This window comes from Peromyscus maniculatus, chromosome 9, assembly GCF_049852395.1.
Source record: "Peromyscus maniculatus bairdii isolate BWxNUB_F1_BW_parent chromosome 9, HU_Pman_BW_mat_3.1, whole genome shotgun sequence".
Taxonomy (NCBI): Eukaryota; Metazoa; Chordata; class Mammalia; order Rodentia; family Cricetidae; genus Peromyscus; species Peromyscus maniculatus.
In genome coordinates this window covers 119,067,673-119,092,707 of record NC_134860.1, presented here as the reverse complement: position 1 = coordinate 119,092,707, position 25,035 = coordinate 119,067,673, and the positions used below count along the sequence as shown (strand labels likewise).

General features: G+C 46.7%; 1 protein-coding gene across 23 annotated transcripts in view; it reads left to right on the top strand.

Moving 5' to 3' along the window:
* The window catches only part of Dock9 (dedicator of cytokinesis 9), a 279,931-nt gene that overhangs the window by 196,294 nt on the left and 58,602 nt on the right, over positions 1-25,035 (top strand). For 10 of the 23 annotated variants that reach the window (XM_076545581.1, XM_076545587.1, XM_076545586.1 and 7 more), the window contains exons 28-38: positions 1,416-1,562; positions 1,816-1,899; positions 2,524-2,635; positions 4,441-4,619; positions 4,755-4,868; positions 6,951-7,068; positions 12,076-12,209; positions 15,536-15,650; positions 17,819-17,885; positions 18,997-19,044; positions 21,408-21,544. In XM_076545581.1, the coding sequence (XP_076401696.1) occupies positions 1,416-1,562; positions 1,816-1,899; positions 2,524-2,635; positions 4,441-4,619; positions 4,755-4,868; positions 6,951-7,068; positions 12,076-12,209; positions 15,536-15,650; positions 17,819-17,885; positions 18,997-19,044; positions 21,408-21,544 (1,255 nt within the window). Of the gene's footprint in view, positions 1-1,415; positions 1,563-1,815; positions 1,900-2,523; positions 2,636-4,440; positions 4,620-4,754; positions 4,869-6,950; positions 7,069-12,075; positions 12,210-15,535; positions 15,651-17,818; positions 17,886-18,996; positions 19,045-21,407; positions 21,545-22,036; positions 22,081-25,035 lie in introns of those variants that run through there. The other 13 variants (XM_076545584.1, XM_076545590.1, XM_076545589.1 and 10 more) reach the window with 4 other exon arrangements.

The window sequence follows — 25,035 nt, the reverse complement described above, 5'->3', positions numbered from 1 at the left end:
ACATCCAGCTGTTATGTTAGACTGGGAAATAGAGTCTCTAGGGGCAGCTGCTGCCCCTGCATTTCAGACAGGTCCAGTCATCGAAGGGGAGAAGAAACGGAAGGCTGTTAAGGGGTAATTGGGACTTTATACTGAGCTCTTAGGCATTGGCTTCCTTGTTTGTAAGCTGAGGTGCTCTGTTCTTGTGGCTGTTGGAATTAAATCCACGATGGGTTGGTGGAGGCTTAGCTGAACTCCCTCCTTGCTTCATCTGTAAGTAGCTTTGTTTATGGAGTCAGGGAAGAAGCGGTGTGGTCTCATCTGGCAGAAGACTTCGGATTCCTGGTAGATGTGGATAGGAGTCACTTGAGTTGTGTGCCTAAGCATGCATTTACCTACGCGCTCTCACCGTCTGTAACGGGGCCTGAGTCATAAGGATCATACAAGGATTGGAAGTAAGGAAGAGTATGAGGTGCAAGTGCCTGCCAGGTAGAAGATGTGTGATAATAAACACAGCTGATGGCTAAGTAGTCAGCACTTTTTTGGTACACATTAATGAGAAGACAGATCATTATGTGAACTTGGCAGCAGAAGGCTGCCGTGCCCTTTAAACTGGCCATGTGCATTCGTCAATGTGTGTGTGTGTGTGTGTGTGTGTGTGTGTGTGTGTGTGTGTGTGTGTGTGTGTGTGTGTAGTTTGAATACTTGGAGCGTAAGCCTACACAGTCCTTTCTCTGAGAAGGGCCAGCAAGATGTCTCAGTGAGCAAAGGCGTTTAGCCCTGATGACCTGAGTTTAGTCCCTGGGACCCACCTGGTGGGAGAACAGAAAAACTCTTAATAGTTGTTCTCTGACCTCCACACACACGTGCTATAGAATGTATACATGTACACACACACACACACACACACACACACACACACACACACACACCACAAAGTTGCTTTTTAAATTTTGAATAAAGAATATCATAGTGTCTGAGAAATGCTAGCATCATAGGTGCTCAGAGGAAATACAGGCTCCTGTCCTTTTTCCTGCCAAAGCTCTTGGAGAGAATTTCTATCCTCATTTATAAGAACTACCAAGGTTCTCTTTGTCATGTCAAAGCAGTTCCAAATAGTTGATGAATTTGAGCATTTTTATAATACAAATACAAATACTATACTATAATTTGACTTTAAAAATTGGGTTAAATTTTTTGCTTGTGAGATTTCCATTCCCAAAACTATTGATAAAACAGTGTATGGAAAGTTACTTTTCAGCAGGCTTACTAGACTGCATTAGGAAGAATGTGAATCACTTCATCCAATTTCAGACAAGCTAGATTAGAACTGTTTTGTTTTGTTTTGTTTTTTAATGGACTTGGAGCTGAGATAACCCCACCCCTAAGTGTTACAACTTAAAACATCGTAAATGTTTGCTCTGGATCTCTTTCAGTTACTACGGAACCAGAGATTTCCAGCCTCCTACCATCATGCGGTGGAGACTGTGGTGAACATGCTGATGCCACACATTACGCAGAAGTTTCGAGACAACCCGGAGGCGTCTAAGAACGCGAACCACAGCCTAGCTGTGTTCATCAAGGTGGGGCCTGCCGGGGAGGGCGCCGGGGTGGGACCTCCGGGGGGAGGGCACCAAGGTGGGACCTCCAGGGAGAGGGCACCGCTGTGGTGTGCTTTCTAAGCAGCTACCCACAGGAGTGGTAACAGAAGCGCTCTGACAAGTAGAGGGTGTGTGCTTACATCAAAGCATAAACTTAGGAACAGTGAGTGCTGACCAGAAGCCAGCGTTCTGCAAACCGTGGGTCTCAGCTGACGGCTCTTTGTGTCGTCCACAGAGATGCTTCACCTTCATGGACAGGGGCTTTGTCTTCAAGCAGATCAACAACTACATCAGCTGCTTTGCTCCTGGAGACCCCAAGGTAGCGTAGCCCTCGGGCACTGTTCCTTGAGTCTGGATGGCCCGTTCACATCTGGGAACCCACCTGTTCCTCTCAATTCTCGTCAGAATTGTCTTTTGTTCCTCTAGAGGCACACCTCGTTCCCCTCTTGGATGTACTGGCACTTACTTGTGTGCATAAATGTGAGGTATTGGGGATCAAGTAGCCCCAAATAAGAAGTAGGCACTCCTGATGGCAGTTGTTCTTCAGCACTGAAAATGGCTTAACCAGATCATTTACCAAAACCAAAGAAGTAACCACGTAGCCTTTCTGACAGAATTATCTTTATTACCTCCCAGCTTACTGACTTTTTTTTAAATGTATTGAATCTGTGTAATTGTAAGCTACCTGAAATCCTTTGTAGACACGAGGAACATAAATAATAAATGCCTTAAAGTCTGCTGAAGGCATCATTTAATGAAGTGTGTTCTTGGTTTTCACACAAATCCTGCAGCCATCCGAACATCTATAAAGAAACAATCATTCAGTCCCCATGCGCCAAGGAGCTAGCACTAAATGCTTACGCACTTTGCTTCTGATACGTTTATTAGCATCGTATATACAGCATCCAGCGAGGTTCTCATGTCTAAACATTTCTTCCTGCAGACTCTTTTTGAGTACAAGTTTGAGTTTCTCCGTGTGGTGTGCAACCATGAGCACTATATTCCTTTGAACTTGCCGATGCCGTTTGGAAAGGGCAGGATTCAGAGATACCAAGGTAATCTGTCCCTACATGGTTCATCTTCTCACAAAGAGAACGATATCATTTGTAAAAAGAAAAGTATCAATTTAAATGTTATCCCCTAATTTGATTTTATTCATGGATGAGTGTTTTGGTGTGTGTATGTGTGTGTGTGTGTGTGTGTGTGTGTGTGTGTGTGTGTGTGTGTGTGTGTGAAGTTTCTATTCCCACAGTCATTGATAAAATCTTACATAGAAACTGGCTTTTCAGCAGAGAGACAACCATACTTATTAAGGGCAGATCTGAAGCTTTTCCGGGTTTACCAGACATAGACATCATGACTTGGTTTTCATTTTAAATTCTTTTTCTTAACAGAAATCTGTCTTATTTACTGCATTTGTTCTTGTTTTGCTCTCCCCTCCTGTAAATGAGCTTTTCTCTCTCCAGCTGTGGAGTCCAATGACACTCCTGTAGGTAGGTGTGGGGCAGAGGCTTGCCCTTGCATTTTCCTCCAGTTTTAAAAAGAAAGGAATGCAAGTGATCGCTCAGCTGCTTCATACGCTGTTCATTGAGACGTCTCTGTAGGTTTCCAGTTTCTGATGAATGGGTGCATTTGTTTCCCATGGAGCGAAGACATTGCTGTCACGCCCCAGACATTCTCTGCTCCTTGAGTGTGTCTAGATTCTCTGGCATGCTGTCTTAAGATGAAGCCCTGCTTCACCCCCAAATCACACCTCACCGCTCTCACAGCCCTTGTCCCTGGAGGCATCAGGAGCGTAGACACATGGCTTTTTCATGAGCTTTCTGTGTTTGCATGCTGGGTCCCCATGACTGAGTTCTGTGCGTCCACTGTTGTCAAGCACTGGACTCTAAGGCAGGCTTAGTGAGACCTAAGTCATTTTCTTCCTTAAGAGATTTAGGGGAGCCCCAGCCTTAGTAAGCAGCCTCACATGATCGTTCTGGAGGAACAGCTCCTTCCTTGCTGCTGATGTGCTCAGTAGGGACTTCTGCCAGTGTGTTGGGGACTTCAAGGGAACTATCAGGAAGGCTTTGGAAGTCAGAGGAGGGTCCGTAGGACTTTGTTGGATGGTGGTGTCAGTGTGCTGACTCGGTCCTCCTCTGTGCTTCTGCAGCTTGGGGGCATGTGTAATCGCTTTTATTGCCCCCTTTCCTCAGGCTTCATGTCTGCCCCCCTCTTTTCCAGATGAGCTCTCAGCCTTATCATGCTGCTTGCGGATGAGTTACTGGTTTGGTTTGCTACATTGTGCATTCCAGTTTTAGTTTAAGAGGGACACTTTAGAAAAGACTGCAGAAATAGTGTATTCGTTTCATGAAAGCTGAATAAATAAGTTATGTGCTGCTGTATCATTTAAAATACATTGATTTTATTGGGGCTGTAACAAGCATTGATAGCCAGAGAAAGGATAGCTGAACTCAGGAAGTAAATGACATTTGAATAAGTTATATGTATTAATTCTTTAGTGATATGGTTTTATTTTTAAAAAATCAATCTTTTGTAGTTAATACAATAACTTCATTTTTTAATTTGTCATTAACATATTTTTTATATGATCACTGTTGTAAATCCTAAAAATTGGTAGTAACTTCAGTTCCACACTCAAAATCCAGGGCAGCTGTTTGTATTTCAGTTTGGTTTTCCTAACAGAATTTGAAGTGTCAAGAGTAAGGCACCTTGCAGAGTCACCCGTTTTCCCACTGAGGCAGAGTCTCGCCCCCGTAGCCACACAGCGGTGGCCGAGTGGAGACAGACGGCATGCCTCGTTGGCTCAGGCGACACTGGACCCTCCTGAACCTAAGTACTGTGTGCCTCTTCTTTTCAGATCTCCAGCTTGACTACTCCTTAACGGATGAGTTCTGCAGAAACCACTTCTTGGTGGGATTGTTACTAAGGGAGGTGGGCACTGCCCTCCAGGAGTTCCGGGAGGTCCGCGTCATTGCCATCAGCATGCTGAAGAACCTGCTGATAAAGCATTCTTTCGATGACAGATACACTTCGAGGGTGAGAATGTCCTTCATTTTCAGTGGTGTAAGGGAAATCACTAATTAGACAAAGGTCCGAACAGCCAGTGTAACGGACTCTGCGGTCCGTGGCTCAGACCCAGGGAACACACTCACCGCATCTGTCTTTTTTCAGAGCCATCAGGCAAGGATAGCCACTCTCTACCTGCCTCTGTTTGGTCTGCTCATTGAAAACGTCCAGCGAATCAACGTGAGGGACGTGTCGCCCTTCCCTGTGAACCCAGGCAGTGTACGTAAGCAGAGCCGGTGACTGCACCGCTCCATGTCCTTGGGGCTGCTCTAACCGGGTGCTGCAGACTCCATGACTCAGAACGTGGAGTTCTGTTCCCTCCCATGAAGAGTACAAAGTCGGGGAGGCTGCCGGGAGCGGTGGTCCCTCGCTTCTGCCATCGCGGGCAGCAGCTGCCATGGCTCACGTGGCCTCAGTCTGCACAGGGTGCTCCGTCTTTGTGAGCCCACCCGCTGTCCCGAACTGAGGGCCCACCCAGTCTGACCTCTTAACTTACATCTGATCTGTATGTGAAAAGATACCATTTTCAAGTAAGATAATACAGGGATCAAGGAACAAAAAGATGGCGTAGCGCTAACCTTTGTCCCTTTCTGCTCACGTAGGCCTTGGTTCTGACCGCACCCCATGCCCATCTTGGGAAAGCCCCCTCTTTGAGCTCTGTTTCTCTTCATTAGACTGTAAGTCAGTGATGTCAGGAAGAGGAACATGGGACCTGCAGGCAAAACAGTCATACCCATAAAATAAATAAAGATTCTTGGAATCATCCTAGAATTCAACATTTTCAAAGCATGAACATCCAGTTCCCGGCTACAACTCAATTGCAAAAGGCTTTTTCCATATTAACTTGTAATGAAAAGCAAGTGCTCACAGTGTGTGTGTGTGTGTGTGTGTGTGTGTGTGTGTGTGTGTGTGTGTGTAGAGGGCAGAGGTCATCGTCTTCCTCAGTCACTCTCCACATTATTGGGGAAAATGACAGGGCCTCTCACTGAACCTGCTGCTGCTCACTGACTAATGGATGCCTGGAGAGCTCTGGAGATCTGCTCCCGCCCCCAGTGCTGGCCACAGCCACATGCCACCACGGCCAGCTCTTAGGTAGTTGCTAGGGATCTGAACTCAAGTCTTTGTGTTTGATCGTGAAGTGCTTTATCCAAAACCATCTACTCAGCCCATTTTTAATTATTAAAATTTATCAGATTTTTGTATAATACATTTCTATATCAAATTTTCATAAACCAAAATGTATTCTTTCTTCCTCAAGCCCTTTTCCTGGCCTCAGTATCTCTATCTGCTAATGATTTTACAGACATCACTGAAACCTTTGCCCTTATATTGACCATTCTTGACTCCACTGTTAATCCGGCCACTTTGTGGCACACACTTGGGCAATTTCCTGGTTGTTTGGTTGATATGTGTTTGTTTTTATGTGTATGGGTGTTTTGCCTTGATCTGTGTGCAGTGCCCATGGAAGCCAGAAGAAGGTGTTGGATCCTCTGGAACTAGAGTTACAGGTGATTGTGTGCCACCACGTAGGTGCTGGGAATCAAACCAGGTCCTTAGGCAAACAGCCAGGGCTCTTAACCCCTGGACCACCTCTCTAATCCCCACACTGCGCTATTGTTTACACTATGCACCCTTAAATAATATCTAAGAGGATCCAGGTTGGTAGCATTCACTTTTCTGTTCAAATGGTGTAAACTTTATCCTCCCCGGCCTCACTCACTGATCTGACATTGTTCTGGATCACTGTCCACATGTGTATCCTTGACTCCATGTGCCTCTCTGAGCAGAGAAATTCAGGACAGCACGTGACCTCCCTGTCTTGTTCTAATCCGGGGGGAAACGAACAGGTCTTGCTTTGGGTTTCACCAAAGTAAAATCCACCTTCTTGGTATATTTAAAATTAGTGCAGTTTCTCCGCTGACAGCGAGTTCCCACCTGAGCATCCAGAGACCGTAGCTCATGCCTCTGACTTACAAGGACAGGAGAAAAGGCTTCAGTGAGTCCTGGGAGGCAAGAAATGGGAGTGTGACCAGGGCAAGATGGTAGAGCTGTGTGGGCCGGAGGAGAGATGGGTGGAACCAGAATCGGGCTGCTCTGCCTCCTCACCTTGGTATTCCTGGCCTCCTCTGTGCTCTCCTCTGGTCCCTCTACCACCTCCTCTCTTGTGTGCCCTGTGGATCTGCCTACCCACTAGAGATGCTGAACATGTCCAGATGTTATGTGTCTTGTCTTCACACTTGAAGATCAGTCTGTGAAGCTTGTTCAACCAGCTCAAATAGTTTCTTCTCTTCCCTTTGGCAGATTGTAAAGGATGAGCCCCTTGCCATACCAGCTGGGAATCCACTCATGACGCCACAGAAGGGAAACACACTGGACCACAGCCTGCACAAAGACCTCTTGGGCGCCATCTCTGGCATTGGTAATGCCCCTTGCTCTTACCGGCCTTGTCCTGTGTCGCTCAAACTGTTTTTACTCTCACAAGTCATTAGTGGTAAATTAAGAATTGGACGTTCTGCCTTGGATATTCTCCTGGTTGTGGTGTTTCACCACTGAAGTCTCTCAGACACTAATGGGGATTCTTGTGGATCCTAAACAGGGTCTCTCCTCTGTCCTTTGTCCTTTGTCCTCTGTCCTCTGTCCTCTGTCCTCTGTCCTCTCTCCTCTCCCCTCTCCCCTCTCCCCTCTCACCCCTCCCCTCTTCTCCCCTCTCCCCTCTCCTCCCCTCTTCCCCCTCTCCCCTCCCCTCTGTCCTCTCTCCTCTCCCCTCTCCCCCCTCCCCCCTCTCCCCTCTCCCTTCTCCTCCGCTCTCCCCTCTCCTCCCCTCTCCTCTCTCTCCTCAGGGTCACACCCATACTCGCTGCTGGATTACCTTTTGTCCAATGCTTCTCCAGCTGATTGGCTTTTAAATCTGAATTGGATTCTTTATGCTTTTAGAAGCAGACTGTCTGCAGGTTGGAGGGGAGAGGAAGATTTACCTGTAATGCTGGTGAGCTAGATGAGTGTAACAGTCTTGTTCGTAATTCTGAAGGAGGCAGCAGTTTGTGGCTGGGATTTGATCCTAAAGATCGGTTTTCAGAAGTCTTCTGTTCTGTGCCTTTTTCCCTCCTCCGTATGAAAAGCAGCCCCGTGGGAAGGAAAACAGATGGCCTAAATCAAGACTCAAGTAGAGAAGCCTGTCTGTGAGAAGATGCACCTATTTATAGTCTGACTAATTAAGCTGCAGCTTTATGAAGATAATGATGATGTAAACAGTGGTATACATATGCATGCACACACAGATATAATCAAAGGATTTTAACAGGGGGTTCACACTCCAGTTCTGCCTCTAATTCTCCCTCTGCTAACCACACTTTGAATATGTGAAGCATCCTACTGTGGCTAGTGGTTATGCCATCCATTGGTGCTACAAATTCATGGGACAGGAAAAGACATGCCTCTTACCCACTAAAGTCACAGGACTAAACTAGCCCCCTGAATCGGTGCTCTTACCTCTCTACTGTTAATACCTCATCTTACGGAGAAGACAATGTAGAGAGAGGAGACCGCGACTGGCAGTGGACAGCCCATGCCAACGTCTGGATCTGTGCTACACTGCCAATCCCAGGCCTGAGCTCATTTGTGTTTATGGATAACTTTCATGGTTATAGCCCCCCTTTCTATATATACATAGAGAGAGAAAGATTTTGTGGATTAATTCTGATACATGATAAATGCTGGGAGCAGAGGGAGGCCCACGGTGAGTGTTCCACAAATGTTCACTGTTGCGGGGAATCCCGCGTTGCTGCCCTGCTCTGCCGAGGCGCTAAGCCGCTGCTGTGAGCAGGGAGTGACCTTTGGAGGGTTCACTGCAGTGTTTCCGGCACTAGCTTAGCTCCAACAGGTGAGGCTTTGCATCTTGGCTCCACTGCAACCTGGTTGCCCCCTGGGGTGTTTTAACTGCTGCAGCCTCTGTGTCCTTATAGCTGAGTGATCCTTGTCAGGAATAAAAAGCTGCTGCAGTGTGGAGGGTGGTTGCCATGGAAAACATGTGCTGTCGTTGTTACAGCTAGCTTAGCTGTGTTGTGGTACCCATGCTTTTTAATGCACTCTCGGGGCCAAATAGATGAGTCCAAAGCCTACTGATGTGTTCGGAAGTCTTGATGCTCTGTGCTCTCTGGCTAGCACTTGATAGGACCACCAGGGAAACATGGCAGACTTTGTAGAAGTGACCAGCACTTGATAGGACCACAAGGGAAACATGGTAGACTTTGTAGAAGTGACCAGCACTTGATAGGACCACAGGGGAAACATGGCAGACTTTGTAGAAGTGATCAAGCCACAATGAGGGGTTATTTGGCTCATCTGATTCTCTCTTACTCAGAATTCACAGTGTCCAGTTCAGAATTCAGTATTAGGATTTGAGAGTCCTTGGGAAGGTCGCAAGGAGGTACTGGGTATCCTTAGCATGACCCGAATGGCAATGGACCTGTTCTGCTGTACATACGTGGTGCGGTTATGAAAGGGGCTTTTGACTGATCTGTCTCTTTTCGTTCTTATTGAACTTCCAGACCCAAATCCACCTTTTCAGAAGGTGACCACAGCAGCTTTCTCTGTACTTCCTCCCGTCTAACAGCACTGATCCTTATTCTTTGTAGAAACATCTTGGGGAAGCCACATGGGAACCAGGTTTGCTGCTAGGTTTGGGTTTTGTTCTGGATGCTACAGCAGCTGCGGCTTAGGAAGGAGCCTCCAGATGACTGTAGTCCTGGGGTTTATCCTTCTGCAAACTGTGAAGAAGTCACGTTACCGAGCACCCCGAGAACAAGTCCCTTAGATGTCTTCAGAGTATGGGAATCCTAGAACTGATTCCTGGATAAAAATCACTCTGAGCTTCCTCCCACTTTCGAGGCCAGCCCCTCTTAGATTCACATTTCCCTCCCACCTGCTCTGTACAAATGGAAGAGAGAAGAACCGAATTTTATTTTAGTCATATGTTGTTAAGGTTTTAAAACCCATTCCCTGTGGGCTGGAGAGATTGCTCAGTGGTGAGGAGCACTTGTTCTTGCGGAGGACCTGGGTTTTGTCCCCAGTGCCGATGGCTGTCTGTAACTTCATTTCCAGAGAATCTAACGCCCTCTTCTGGCCTCTGTGTATGGCAGCCAAAACAGCCATATGCATAAAAAAAAATAATCTTTGAAGTCAATCCCTATGCAAGTGACATCACTGTATTAATGTCTGAAATAAATGTGCAGTAATAAAAATAGTTTTTTAAAAAATACTTGGATATGTAAAAAACTAAAGTGATTCCCTTGGTGAGGACACAAACACACATGCACCTGCATACATGTGCGAGCACACATACATTGTGAGAACTAAATAAGTGTGCTCGTTTTGAGTTATTACATTTGCATCTGTTTGCCTTAAATTAGACCTGAAATTGGAATCCGGTTTGGAAATCCGAGAATGGTAGGTGTAGTGTCCATTTCTTGACCCCTTTCCCCTGACCTCCGTGTCCTGCCTCCACTGTGAGCTATGATTGTTTGAAGAGAAGTATAATTACCATGTGGCCATAGCATGCATTTCCTTTCTCTCCCTATAGAAAAGGTGTTATAATTTCTTCATGAGGTTGTCACTCATTCCTGTGACAGTCTGCAGTGCTGAGTCATGCAGCCTTGCATGTACTTTACAGTGGATGCCAGGAAGGGAGAAGGGTTTACATGTGCGTTACACACCGTCTTTAGTCACCAAGGTCAACTCCAGGTTTTCCAAGAGGTGATGGACTCAGGCCATTAGCAATGAAATTTAAAATTATGACAGCCAAGAGACTTAGAAAAACTGAGCATGGCTTATTCATCTGTCCGTCTCCATCCATCCACCCACCCACCCACCCATCCACCCATCCATCCATCCATCCATCCATCCATCCATCCATCCATCCATCCATCCATCCATCTTAGGAGTCTCAGCCTGTGTGAGCCCATTTTCCTACTGAAGTCTGCCCTGGCCTGTTGCCTTTGCAGTAGCGGTATTTTTGGCTTGGATCTTCAGCACCATGTTCCCACAGCTGCTAAGCACAGTGCCAAGAGTCTCCTCTAATGCCATCTGCAAAATCTGGCCTTTCTGCTAAAGGCCTGTTGGTTCCCAGGATGCCAAGTCCAAAAAGTCATTTTTGGTGTATAATTTATTTAATCTTATCTAAGCAGGAAGCTAATCCTTACCTTAGGAGAATCTCCACAGTTCCCAGGTGGAGGCCAGTTTCTACCTTCAAATACTGTTGTTTCATACATGTGAAAATTTAATTTCCAAGTGAGATTTCCTTCCTTCCCCTATTTACAGCAGATATTGCCAAATATTTTCAGTTTACAGATTAAGGGTGGATCTAACTGTCATAATTTTTCATGGTATCTTCAAGTCAAAACTAGTAACATTGTTTATCAGAATTTATTCTCTGTGTACAGTGTTGTCTACGCAGGCCTTAAAAACAAATAGTACTTATTACATCCCTGCAACTTAGTAGGCCTTTCAAAAACAGTGTGCATAAATTCAAGGAAAAAATACTTTGATTTCATTTTAGTGACATCAGACTGGTATTAGTGGGTTGTTTATACCTTACGGACACTTGGTTTCCATACTTCAGAACCAGATTGTTCACTTCCTGCTTCACATTGTCCAAAACTTGCTTTTTACCATAGCAAAAGACCAAAGTACCAAATCCCGGCTGCAGGAAGCTGTGACATCAGCAGAGGAAGCAAAGCAGGGTCCTCTGTTGAAGTGCAGTCTCTGGCCAGTGTCAAGTGTCACTGTGGGTCCTTAAAATTTTTAGATGTCCTATTGCACTTCCTGAGAATTTCCTGAGGCAGCTCAGCAGACAGGTTGCACACTGTAGGTTTATGATATAGTTTACTTTTTGATGAATTGTTTTGGTTGGATTTAATTTATCCTTTTTTGTTTTTGAATCCTATTCTGAAATAATGTATGCTGCTTTAGTCTGAGCAAGCGAAGGTAGCTTCTAGTAAGTGAATTAACCGTGTTTCATATGGAAGGTTATTTTTATCTCACTCTATAATGGCCTGGGTTTTCAAAAGGTGATGTAAGCGACAGACTGGAGAGCTAGCTCAGTGGTTCAGAGTACCTGCTGCTCTTGCAGAGGACCTAGGTTCAGTTCCCAGCACCCACAGTCCGCTCACAACTGTCACTCCAGTACCAGGACATCTGCCCCTCTTCTGGCCCCACAGGCACTTGACACACACTGTGTACAGACATACATGCAGACAAACACACACAAAATTAAAATGAATGTTTTTCAAAGATGAAATAATTTAATACCACTCTCAAGTCATGTCCTTGCAGAAAAACGCTAGCCACGAAAGCAGTTCCTCTTGAGACTGTCTTATCTGTATTTTATGCTGTCTGACCAAAACTGGGTCTTGCTTTAATTTCCACTTAGCGTCTCCATATACAGCCTCAACCCCCAACATCAACAGTGTGAGAAACGCCGAGTCAAGAGGGTCTCTCATCAGCACAGACTCGGGCAGCAGCCTTCCCGACAGGAACCCCGAGAAGAGCAATTCCCTGGATAAGGTGATTTCTTTTTCACTTCACAACGTGTTTCGCGTGTGCCGGGTGTAGCCAGAGTAACCTGCTTCACGTTCTGCTGTTTACTACATGTGACCTTTGGGGTTGTTTTTAAACACCTTCCTCAGCATGTGGAGGATGACAGGAGCTTTTCCTAAGGTTGTGACTCGGACCCTTGAATTCTTGTGTCATCATTGTTATACTCCTAACGCTCTAGTTACACTGTGCCCATTCCTAACGCTCTAGTTACACTGTACCCACTCCTAACGCTCTAGTTACACTGTGCCCACTCCTAACACTAGTTACACTGTGCCCACTCCTAACACTCTAGTTACACTGTGCCCACTCCTAACGCTCTAGTTACATTGTGCCCACTCCTAACGCTCTAGTTACACTGTGCCCACTCCTAACACTAGTTACACTGTGCCCATGCCTAACGCTGTAGTTACACTGTGCCCACTCCTAACGCTCTAGTTACACTGTGCCCACTCCTAACGCTCTAGTTACACTGTGCCCACTCCTAACGCTCTAGTTACACTGTGCCCACTCCTAACACTCTAGTTACACTGTGCCCACTCCTAATGCTCTAGTTACACTGTGCCCACTCCTAACACTCTAGTTACACTGTGCCCACTCCTAACGCTCTAGTTACACTGTACCCACTCCTAACACTAGTTACACTGTGCCCACTCCTAACACTCTAGTTACACTGTGCCCATTCCTAACGCTCTAGTTACACTGTGCCCACTCCTAACACTAGTTACACTGTGCCCACTCCTAACACTCTAGTTACACTGTGCCCACTCCTAACGCTCTAGTTACACTGTGCCCACTCCTAACACTAGTTACACTGTGCCCACTCCTAACGCTCTAGTTACACTGTGCCCACTCCTAACGCTCTAGTTACACTGTGCCCACTCCTAACACTCTAGTTACACTGTGCCCACTCCTAACGCTCTAGTTACACTGTGCCCACTCCTAACACTCTAGTTACACTGTGCCCACTCCTAACGCTCTAGTTACACTGTACCCACTCCTAACACTAGTTACACTGTGCCCACTCCTAACACTCTAGTTACACTGTGCCCATTCCTAACGCTCTAGTTACACTGTGCCCACTCCTAACACTAGTTACACTGTGCCCACTCCTAACACTCTAGTTACACTGTGCCCACTCCTAACGCTCTAGTTACACTGTGCCCACTCCTAACACTCTAGTTACACTGTGCCCACTCCTAACGCTCTAGTTACACTGTACCCACTCCTAACACTCTAGTTACACTGTGCCCACTCCTAACGCTTTAGTTACACTGTGCCCACTCCTAACACTCTAGTTACACTGTGCCCACTCCTAACACTCTAGTTACACTGTGCCCACTCCTAACGCTCTAGTTACACTGTACCCACTCCTAACGCTCTAGTTACACTGTGCCCACTCCTAACGCTCTAGTTACACTGTACCCACTCCTAACGCTCTAGTTACACTGTACCCACTCCTAACACTAGTTACACTGTGCCCACTCCTAACACTCTAGTTACACTGTGCCCACTCCTAACGCTCTAGTTACACTGTGCCCATTCCTAACGCTCTAGTTACACTGTGCCCACTCCTAACACTAGTTACACTGTGCCCACTCCTAACGCTCTAGTTACACTGTGCCCACTCCTAACGCTCTAGTTACACTGTGCCCACTCCTAACGCTCTAGTTACACTGTGCCCACTCCTAACGCTCTAGTTACACTGTGCCCACTCCTAAAGCTCTAGTTACACTGTGCCCACTCCTAACACACACTCTCTTCATTCCACCAAATCTTTCCTGTTCACATTACTGCAGCCTCAGCCTTCCTAGAACCTTGTAGGAAAAGATAAAGGTTGATATTAACCGGGAACCTGGTAGATTGGTATTTCTTGGGGCTCTGTATCCCTAAGTTACTTCAAGTTATAAGAAAGCTTCTGCCACTAAACAGGCATTTGGGGATGTGTTCCTCTTTCCCAGGACATCCTTCCTCAACCTCAGCATCAGGTTTGTGACCTTGTCACAGATTCTGTGACGGGCGTCGCCACGGTTATCTTTAAGCACACGTGTGTCGAGACGTGGCTGTCTCAGTCTGGGCTTGTCATGATGTGTTGAACTTTTCCCTTGACCCCAACATGCCTTCGTGTGTAGAGGGACAAGCTGCTCCGGAGGCACTCCGCTTGTGTTGTGCCCAGTGCTGGAGAGGAGGAGAGCTGTCAGTCAGCCAGGAAAAACCGGGTCACCGTGGACTTTTCCCTTCTGACAATTCCACCTTTGCCAGAGGAGACTTTGCATGCTGCACCCGTCTTCTCCCTGCAAGAAGTACTGAGTTCCCTTGCAGCTCTCTACACGGTTCAGGGCGCGATGACACCCCACACTTTTACCACTAATGACAGCTGTGTTTCTTCCTTACATAAAAAACAATCGCACATCTTGTTAGTTGAACCTGCTCATTATATATATATATATGTACATACACATATACATATATATTTTTTTCTCAGTTGACCACCAACACCTTGAAAAAACATGTTTTTCGATAATTTTTTTTCATTTGGTACTTGGCAAAAAAAAAAACAAAACTTGATTTAAATTTGAAATACAGCCTGAAGAGTTGTTTTTAGCCTTCTGTGCCCTTAAACGGGAGCTAAGATTCTTACTCAGCTGTTTCGATGTGAACCTGAGCCTGCTGCTTCCTAGTGGTAAAACTGGCCTCATCCTCAGCCCCCAGCTTTCTGATATTGCTGTATCAATAAGCTGACTGAGGAGCGGCCTCACCCGTTTAGGGTGGTCGGCAGTGCTGTGTGTCCCTGTGTGTCCTTTTGGGTGTCTGTCATGTGTTTCTCCATCCACTCCCACAGCACACCAATGCTGTGCCCTGAATGGCAAGCCTCAGCAGCAGGCTTCTGGGCTGGTGCGTAGCCGCTCCTCAGGCTCACCTTGCTGTTCTGAGGTGAGGGTTACGTGGTGCCTTCGGAGTCCTCCCTCCCAGAGTGGATCCTCGTGGACATGCGTTTGGTTTTTTGCATGAGATTTTACTTGGCATTTCAGAAGATTCCCCCCACACACACACTTGGCATAATGAAAGCTGTTCCTGGGGTGTGAAAGGTTTGTGCCCTCCGGCTTGTCCCTCAGAGCTGGAGGCAGCAGCAGTTGTGTGTCACACCTGGGGAGAGGTGTCTTTGTGTGAAGTTGTGCCTGTGGGTTACCAGTTCTTTGCAGTTTGTATGCTCTGCCTGAAAGCTAAAGAATCTGTTTCTTCAGAGGGAGGTGTGTGCATCGCCAGGTAGAGAACTCACCTGCGTCTCCTTTCAGCATCAGCAGAGTGGCACGCTGGGAAATCCTGTGGTTCGCTGTGACAAACTGGACCAGTCCGAGATTAAGAGTCTGCTGATGTGCTTCCTCTACGTGCTGAAAAGCATGTCCGACGGTGGGTGCAGTGAGGACAGCCGCTGCCCTCCTGGTCTCAGGGAATCATTTTAGGTGGCATTTAGTTGAAAAAGTTTCAAATATTTAAGAGAATTTCATCTTCGTTTTTAATGTGTGTTAATTTGCTAAATGCAGTAGAAATAGAAGTATCGGAGTAGAAAATCAGTTACTTTTATTCTAGAAAACAAATTCTGACGTGGAAATGGGGCATTTGGGGTTTAATCTAGTGTTTCACATAGCCCAAGCTGGACTTTTGTGGCTAAGAGTGACTTTGAACTTCTGATTCTCCTACTTTCACGTCCAGAGCCCTGGGATTAGGCACAGGCTACCACACCTGGTTTCCAGTTTATGCCGTGATAAAGATTGAAACCAGGGCTTCCAGATACGTCCCATTCTAGAAATCCAGGGTCATAAAAAATATTCTCCATATTTTCTTTGAAGGGTAGCATTAAAAGTTTTCAGTCAGCCCTAGAAATCTGTGTGGTCTGGGTTTGTACGTGTGGAGTAGAGACGAGGGAGAAAAGGGCCCAGAGGACGGCTTACCAGACGGCTTACTGCGCTGTAGACGCTCCCGCCCTTTCCTTCTCCACCTCAGTGAGTCCATGTGCCCTGTGTTTCCTCAAACCCCTTCATTCTTGAGTAGCCTGAATCCAGAGCCAGGACTGTCCGAAGTACTGCTGGCCATTGGCTGTTCTGTCTGGTGTGTGCTAGTGGTGGCCACAGATGCATGCTGGGCCACTGTGAGGCTCCTCAGGGCTTCCTCACCAGGAAAACAGCTGAGCCATCTGAGGTGACTAGCCTCAACTCACCAGTTTGTCTGTCTGAGCTCAGAACCCTCCAAGTGGAAGCTCACACCCGTAATGTTAGTCAAATGCATCAAACCTGGCCTAGAATTGTGACCACTTCAGCCATGATTCTTTAGGTAGGTAAATGGGAGATGTACTTAGCTTCCCGGAGCCTCTGATGGTACATCTATAGGTGAGCACTTAAGTCGTCCGTGTGGGATCAGAGTGAGGATTGGATGACAGCATTCCTGTGAAATTGGGACAGCACCTGGCACAGCCTGGCACAGTTTCTTGCCATATACCCATGTCTTCCCTTCCTGTCCCTGCCCCTGGTGAATGTAGAATACAGACCTACAGCCATTGGTCTCTGTGCTCATTGCAGCCTACAAGGACTGAGTCATTTTCCTGGTTTTCAGTGTCATGTAGGACATATCAGATGCGAGTACTCTTGTACAGTGCCCAGTCAAGAGGGTTCACACAGATCTCAATGTTTAAGCATTGATTATCCTGTATCAATTTCAAGAATTTCTCCTGTAACCGGTCATGCATGTGAAAACCCCATGGGACAGTGTGTTCAGCAAAGGATGTTTATACTAGAATAAGCTTAGAAAGAAAAGCAGCCATGCCATAATGTCCACCAATAGAAACTGGTTAATTCTGTCACGGTAGCCCATAGAGGATACTCGGCAGCTTGGAAACATCTGGGTAGGACCAGTTTGTATTGTTCTTTTAAAACTCAAAGGCAGGGGCCAGAGAGAGGGCTCAGCTGTTACGAGCAGGTGCTGCTCCTGCAGAGGACCCGAGTTCAGTTCCCAGCACCTACACTGGACAGCTCACAACAGCCTGTAACTCCAGCTCCAGGGATGAGATGCTGTCTGGCCTCCAGAGGCACCTGCACTCACATACCCAACACAGACACACATAAACAAAACAGCACGTGTTTTCATTTTCAACAGGTCCATGAAGAGGAGGGAAGGGTCCTATGGAAGGAAATGGGGAGGCTGGCTGTGGATTATTATGGCCTCTTACGGTCTTCAGATTTTCTAGTCTGTTTAAGAGCACATTATGTACAAGTTAAATGGATGGGCTTGTACTATAATATAACACTAGGTAATTTATTATGAAAGTTCAGGAGTTCAAATGTTGAATAAGCCTGCTGTGTGTATTATCCAGGAGAGCCCACCAGTGTGGTTTGCCTTTTGGTAAAATATAAAATAGGCAGTGATGGAGACCTGGGCTCTGGAGTCTATCCCCAATGTCATAAGTGATTTTCCATTTTATGTATATATATGTATGTATGTATATATATATATGAATGTATGTATGTATATGTATGTGTATATAATGTATATTGTGATTCTGACCAAATAAATGCTTATTTTAGATGCGCTGTTTACATACTGGAACAAGGCTTCAACCGCTGAGCTGATGGACTTCTTTACAATATCCGAGTGAGTGGTTTTCTTTACCTGTCCCCTCTTACCTTTCCAGCTGGGAAGTGTGGGGGAAACGTGTCCGCGGGCAGGATGCAGTGCATGGCACATAGCTTCCTTCGTGAGTCAGTCACCAGTGGCCCGCCTTAAGATACATAAATAATTGCTTGTGGTTGCTGAGAAGCCTTTGTGCTTAAGCTACTTAGATAAAATGGTGCAAAATGTTTTCACGGCATTGGTGGCTACTGTTTTGTTTTGTTTTTATGTTAAATCTAGAACCATCTTATCTACTCGGGATGAGTTTCTGATTTCATTTAAGCTCTTTATTCTTAGAAACACAGATCCATTGCACTTTATCTAAAACTGCTAAGGGCAGATAATTTTTCAAACTCAGAATGTGGGCTGCTTTTGAAAGTTTACACTTTGGGTTTATCAGCCTATAATAGCATCTCACTCGGTCAAACACGCTATACCGAGGTAAAAGAAAGAGAAATTTCAGTTCTTTATGATTATTCAGTTTGTACTTGACACATGATAACTTAAGCAGCTCTGTGTTGGTTAGTTTGGTACAGAATATGTTTAAAGAAACTCACGTGGGACCCTTGTTCTCCGGGCTTTGTGTGTATTAAAACTGTGAGGGGAAGGCCAGGGTCCTGTCCTGCTGACAGGAGGGGCCAGTCCCATGGCTGACTTCAGTGGTGAAATTGTCGCGCCTGAGCCCGGAGAGCTCGTTGTATTAGTTACCTCTCATTAAAAGGCGTGGTTTTTAAAGGTTCAGTGTTGCGGCTCTTGATGCCTGTAAGGGGCCATTCCATATGCTTGAGCCGAAAGAGAGAGCTCCTTGTATGGATGGACTCCAGCGAGGAGGAACAGTAACACCGTGACGTGGAAGGTCTCCAACACACTCCAAGGCACACTGCCGTGGGGGAGTCTGCCAGCCCTGAGGGGGTGGATGAAAACCTTTATTCTGTTCTGCTCCACCCGTGACCTCAGCTCTGATGGCTGCACGTGTGTGCGCGCCTCCCCGATGTGCTAATGCTTTTCTCTGGGCGGAGGACCTTACAGAAAATTCCTGAAAGCGAGGGCACGGTTTTAACGGCACCTCCTCTAATGGTTGTCTTGTCCGCAGAGTCTGCCTGCACCAGTTCCAGTACATGGGGAAGCGCTACATAGCCAGGTACTGTGGGACGACCTGGGAAATGTAGTGTCGCGTTCTGTGAGGCTGTGTGAGAATGGGCCGTCTGTGGTGGCTGGCAGCCGGGGCTCACATAAGCAGCCAACCACCTTAGGTTGCTACCATGGAATGGTCCAGAAGTCTCTGTCAGCATTCCTGCATTCCTCCTGTCTGGTTTGGTCTCGTTCCCCTCCCAGGAGATCATCTTTAGGGTACTGTCTCTAAGTTCCCCCCAGATTCTAACACGCTTTCACCTCCTTCTCTTTCTCTTCTCCATACTTCCTGTCCTGTGTTCTCGGCTTCTTCAGTCAGTTCTTGTCCTGTCTGGCTTTAACATTGTCCCTGCTCCCAACCAAGAAGACGCAATGTCCCTTTTTCTTGTTCGTCATAGAGAGGATGTTTTCATCCTGTGTCACTGGCCTTTAAAATGGAGCCTTTCCTTTGTTCTGACCACTCAGTGAGTGCCTGTGTTCTTGTCTCATCAGAACTCTGCTGAGTGTCCTGTCTCCCCACTGGCCTGGCCTGCCTACACTCTCTCCCATCTCAGGAGTGCTGGAGGTTCCTCACAGATGTATGGCCGACAGCCCCCGGGGCATTTCCTCCCAGCACAGCTCGTTACCAGGCCCTTCCCCTGCCCTGTCGCCACCCTGTGTACCTGCTGTGTGTCTTTCTGTGTTGGGGGTGGGGTGGGGTCCTTCAAAGCATCATCCTGTTGTTTTTTAACAGTTTGATTATAAGCAAACTACATTTGTTTTAAGAAAGTCTGCCAAGTCTAGTTTTAATTGAGATTTGTTTTTCTTATGGTTTATAGCAGTGAAACAGAACTGACATTAATTAATAGACACTGTGTTTGAGTGTGGTTGGCTTTTTACGCCGGTACTGTCCCTTCTGGAGATATCTGAGAACTTTTCAGGATTATTATGTTTTATGTTAAGAAATGAAAGCTTGTGTCCTCTTTTAAGAAGAAACAAATTTAGTGAGATCATTTTACACTTTCCTCTCATTAATATTTTGTTTTAATTGAAATGTGGTAGTTTTAAAGTTCCCTAGCCTTAACCTCTGTTTTTCTCACTACTGTAATTTTGTGTTTGATTGTGAGTACAAAATGCAAGTATATCCAGGGTGCTTTGTGTCAGCCAGCACGCCTTGACTTCCGGCTCCTGCACTGCCCTGTGAGGATGGGCAGAGGCATCTGCTCACCGCCAAAAGCTCCGTCCATGCTTGGCAGCTGTCACCCCTTCGTGGCGATCTCTGCCAGTTACACCACAGTAGGGCGTCTGGACAGTGTCCTGCCCAGTAGCCTAGCATCCCTGAGCCCAAACCGTAACTGTGGGAAGCTGCTGGTTCCTCCCTGACAAAATATTTCAGAAGAATTTGTAAAGTGGTTCTTTCTTCTCCCTCCCCATAGTGGATATAAATTTAGCTTCTGGAAGAAAATCTGTCACTTTGTAAGCCCCTGTATATATTTGCATAGAATATGGACTAATTACGCGTGGATGGACGGGGAGGCGGGAGTCAAGGCGGGGTTTATGTTGTTCCTTGCACTGTGGAAAGACAACACCCCGCTTTATACAAACATTGTCATGGTCTCTGCTGCATGTGACCACGATCTCGAACCATGACAAGAACGTTGTCAGTGTTTGCCGTCCACAGTGGTGTGGTTGTGTGAACACTGTGCCTTCTCCTTGTCACCGGGAAGGGACCCAGCAGCATGCTGTCAATGAAAGTCCATGCATGTCCCTGCTGTCCACACAGTAACACAGTCAGGGGCATGGTTGGTCCGGGACGGGGACAGGTGTCAGAGTCTGGTTCCGTCTGCTCTGGTGATGGTACGCCGTAGGGAAGGGAGCTGATTGCTAACCACACACATGTCTGTTTTCTCTACTCCGCTGCCTGACAAGTTTAACCAAGTGTGTGGCACTTCCTCCTGCTTGGGTAAGAATGCAGGTGTTCCACTGACTCATGTAACCCTACCATCGCATGCGCCCTCTGCTTCTTCCGGTGCGTTGTTTGATTAGAATAAAGTTTTGCTCACGCCACGTATAATTCAGAGAGGTTTGCAGCGTTCCCTTAGTTGTCGGATGCTGACCGTTACCTCCACACTGGAGCAGTGCTCTTTGTTTGGAAAAGTCGCATCTCCACCGTACTTTCTCAGAGTGAGAAAGGCTCGGCGCCCTGGCTAGAGTTTGCTCCTTCGGAGTGCTTTGCTGTGCCCTGTGTCGGAGCTGCCGGCTGTCTGTGTCCCTGGCCACTTGGCTTCATGCAGCCCCGCTGCTCCTGTGCGTGTCTCAGCCTGACTAATGCTCCTGTCTCGCTGTTGTAACACACCTAACGTTTGCTTCTGTCCCATTTCACTCACGTTACAGGAACCAGGAGGGGTTGGGACCCATAGGTCATGACCGAAAGTCTCAGACATTGCCTGTTTCCCGTAACAGAACAGGAATGATGCATGCCAGATTGCAGCAGCTGGGCAGCCTGGATAACTCTGTCACTTTTAACCACAGTAAGTCCCATGCCATACCATCGTAACAGCCAGCCGTCTCTGTGCCGTCTCAGAGGGGACAGCCCCAGCCGCACCGCACCACATCACCAACTTGATTTTTCTTCCAGAGCAAAACAATTAGGAAGAAGAGTTCCCTTCCTTGGAGGAGAGTCCTGAGCAGTGGGGGGTGACAGAATGTGGAACCCAATCAACTACGGCACCATCTGAAAATGCTTAGACACTTTGCCCCAACTCCAGACAAAATGTAGCAGAGTTGATGGCCAGACATCATCCTGTATTTTAAATTTCCTGCATGCATTTGATTTTATCCCCACCCCACCCCCTCCTGGCACATCTGGGTCATAGCCGTTTGCCTCTCCTGCCCGGTGTGTGTAATTGGTTGGGCGCCCACATTCTGACATTCCGCCTGCAAATGAATGTTAAGCCCGTGAGTCAGTCTGCAAGGGTGTGGAAAAGCATCCAGTAACAAAGTGACTTTTTCTGTGTTTTCAGTGTGAGAAAGATATCAAGTGTGCTTGGGATTTCTGTAGACAATGGTAAGACTTAATCAGGTTGGGGTCTGCCTCCCAGGCCGCTTCACTTGCAACCGAGACTTTTCCTTCATCTTGCCTTCCTAACTGTGGGCTTTCCTAACTTCACAGTAGAGATTCTGCTAGTACGTGGGACCATCCTTTGAATTACTTCCGTCAGTCGCCCAAACAGCTTCATGTGCTGCTTACAGGCGTTTCAGTGTTTTAATCTACCTAAGGGTTTCTCAGAGCAGAAAACCTAACTAGCCACGCAGCACACGAGAAATGACTATGACCATCTGTGGGGTCCGTCTTCTATGTCTGTTGTTTTCTCAAGACTGTCCCTCCTCCTCTCAAGCTTGACATAGCTGGTTCCTGATCTAGACAACCACGTGCTCTCATGCCCAGCACTGTCTTTAATACATGGTTCTTAATATCTTCCCATCATCCCTAATCACAATAATTCCATCTGCTGCGGCTGTCATACCTTTTTCTTCATGCAGGCTCAGCATAAAGACCAATATTCCCACCACCTTGTATTGGAAATAGTCCCAAGAAAGGTAACATGAAGTGAGGAATCAAAATACAGTGCTTCTCAGGTGTGGTGGCACTCACCTTGAATACCAGCCCTCAGGAGGCAGAAGCAGGTGGATGGCTCTCTGTGAGCTCAAGGCTAGCATACTCTATATATTGAATTTGAGGCCAGCCAAAGTTACATGGTGATATCCTGTGTCAAAAACACATACAAAATTTGGACTGGAGAGATGGCTCAGTGGTTGAGAGCATTGTCTGTTCCTCCAGAGGACCTGGTTTTGATTCTCAGTGCCCACATGGTAGCTCAAAACCGTCTGTAACTCCAGTCCCAGGGACTTCTGGCCTAGATGTGGTACACAGACATACATGCAGACAAAGACATCCATATACATACCTTTTTTTAAAAGCACACAAAGCAAAGCAACAAACCAATGCAGCAGCTTCCCACACTTCCACCAACAAAGTTAAACCCTCACAGTCTCACCCCAGGGGTCTTAGACCAGTGCCATGTCAGCCCGCCACTCACTGGACTGAGAGCCCCCAAATGCTGGGTCTGCGCTCTTACACTTAGGAGTAGGATGCACATTGATGATACATTTGAGGCTGTAATGCCTGCATTTTCAACTCTTTGTCTATTGGGCGCGATGAACAATAAGTTAAAGCAATGAAAGCCAGGAGCTTTGTTATTTTTTACTTTTCATTTCCTGTTTTGCAGTAGAAATGCAGTCCCCTGTTGGAGTCCCCTTTTCCCAGATTATTAACAGTAACTTACTATCCGCTGAAGTAAATGCAGAAACATTGGAGGGTTTTTGCACAAGTGAGCGAAGGCCCCGACTCTAGAGATAGCCACTGTCAGGTGAAGAGTGGTGACAGAGCATCGGGGAGGCCGCCTCTCCCTGCAGATGGATGCAGCAGCAGGAGCTCGAGGTGCAGGACAGAGACAGCGGGCTGGGCTGCTGCAAAATCAGCATGCCATTGCAGTTGCTTTCTCTCCCTGCAGCCCGCATTGACGCTGGCATCCCTGTCTTCCCGTCACACTGTCCTCAGTCACGTCTTTTCCGGCTTTGCCAGGAAGTAGTGTTCTTCTTCGATCCCTTGGCCTTCGCTTGTGTCTCCACAGTCCCTCTTCCTGAATCGTTTCTCCCGTTTGCTGAGTTTCTCTTCATCGCATCTTCCAGGACTCGGTCTTTCTCTCGAGCTTTAGTTCAGATTAGGTGGCGTTAGCCTTTCCTGCCAACACCTGTTTCAGCTCCACGTGGAATTTGGTCAAAAACCTGCAAAAAGAATGAATTTCTACTGTATTATGTGTACAATGTATATGACTTACATGTATGCATACATACCGGCTCATCTCTACCTAGGTATTCTGGGGAAGCTTGGGGACATGGGTGTCCTTTTGAAAAAAATTAAAAAAAAAATCTTATGTAGCAGTAAATACAGCATCTTCTGCTAATCCAGCCAATATGATGTAGAGCCCGTAAGTGGGCAGCCTGCCCGGGACATGCAGAAACTAAGGTGAGGATCTCTGAGTGGCAGTTTCTTCCCTTTGTATCAGACGTCAGCTTGTCAGCAGGGGGCAGCAGAGGCCTGGACAAGCCAGTCTTCTTAGGCCTGGCTGCCGGTGCTCTTCCCTAACTCTCCAGAGAGAAGGATGTGGGGAAATCCACCGTGTGTGCTGCCCGCAGTGTAACTTAATAGGTCATCTGAGATGGCAGTCTATCAGTAATTAGTGTTTAATGCAACTGAATTGACTCAGAGTTAAGAATGAAAGGCGCAATTCCTGCCTGAGGTTAGCTGTTTTGATGTCCTTAGAAAGGACATGAACATGTGTCCCACGGTCTTCAGGTGCCTTCACAGTTTGAGGCTGTATACTTAGTGCCATTTTCAGATTCAGGTAGCCTTTATTCCGCAGTTTTCCTCGAAGAAGAGAAAGCCCATGCTGTGATTAGTGTGAGCTTGTACCTCATGGATTTGGCCACAGACAACTCTGAGCATGTCTGTTTTCTTATGTGAATCATGGGGAGCTGGCAAATGATACCATTTTGCCATAGAATATTTTTCTTTATTCTATACCCTTGCTCATCTGTGAGGAAAACCTTCTTGGCGATTAAATGGGAGGGGTGAATAGCTGACCTTTGATCATGTTTATGTTTTTTACATAAAATATGTTGGCGCCGGGCGGTGGTGGCGCACGCCTTTAATCCCAGCACTCGGGAGGCAGAGCCAGGCGGATCTCTGTGAGTTCGAGGCCAGCCTGGGCTACCAAGTGAGTCCCAGGAAAGGCGCAAAGCTACACAGAGAAACCCTGTCTCAAAAAACCAAAAAAAAAAAAAAAAAAAAAAAAAATATGTTGGCACCTCCGAAAGCCATATGAGATTAGTTAACGTATCTGAGATGGTCAGATCCCCATCTGAGGAATCCTTTCAGCAAGAAAGAGTCCTTGTCATT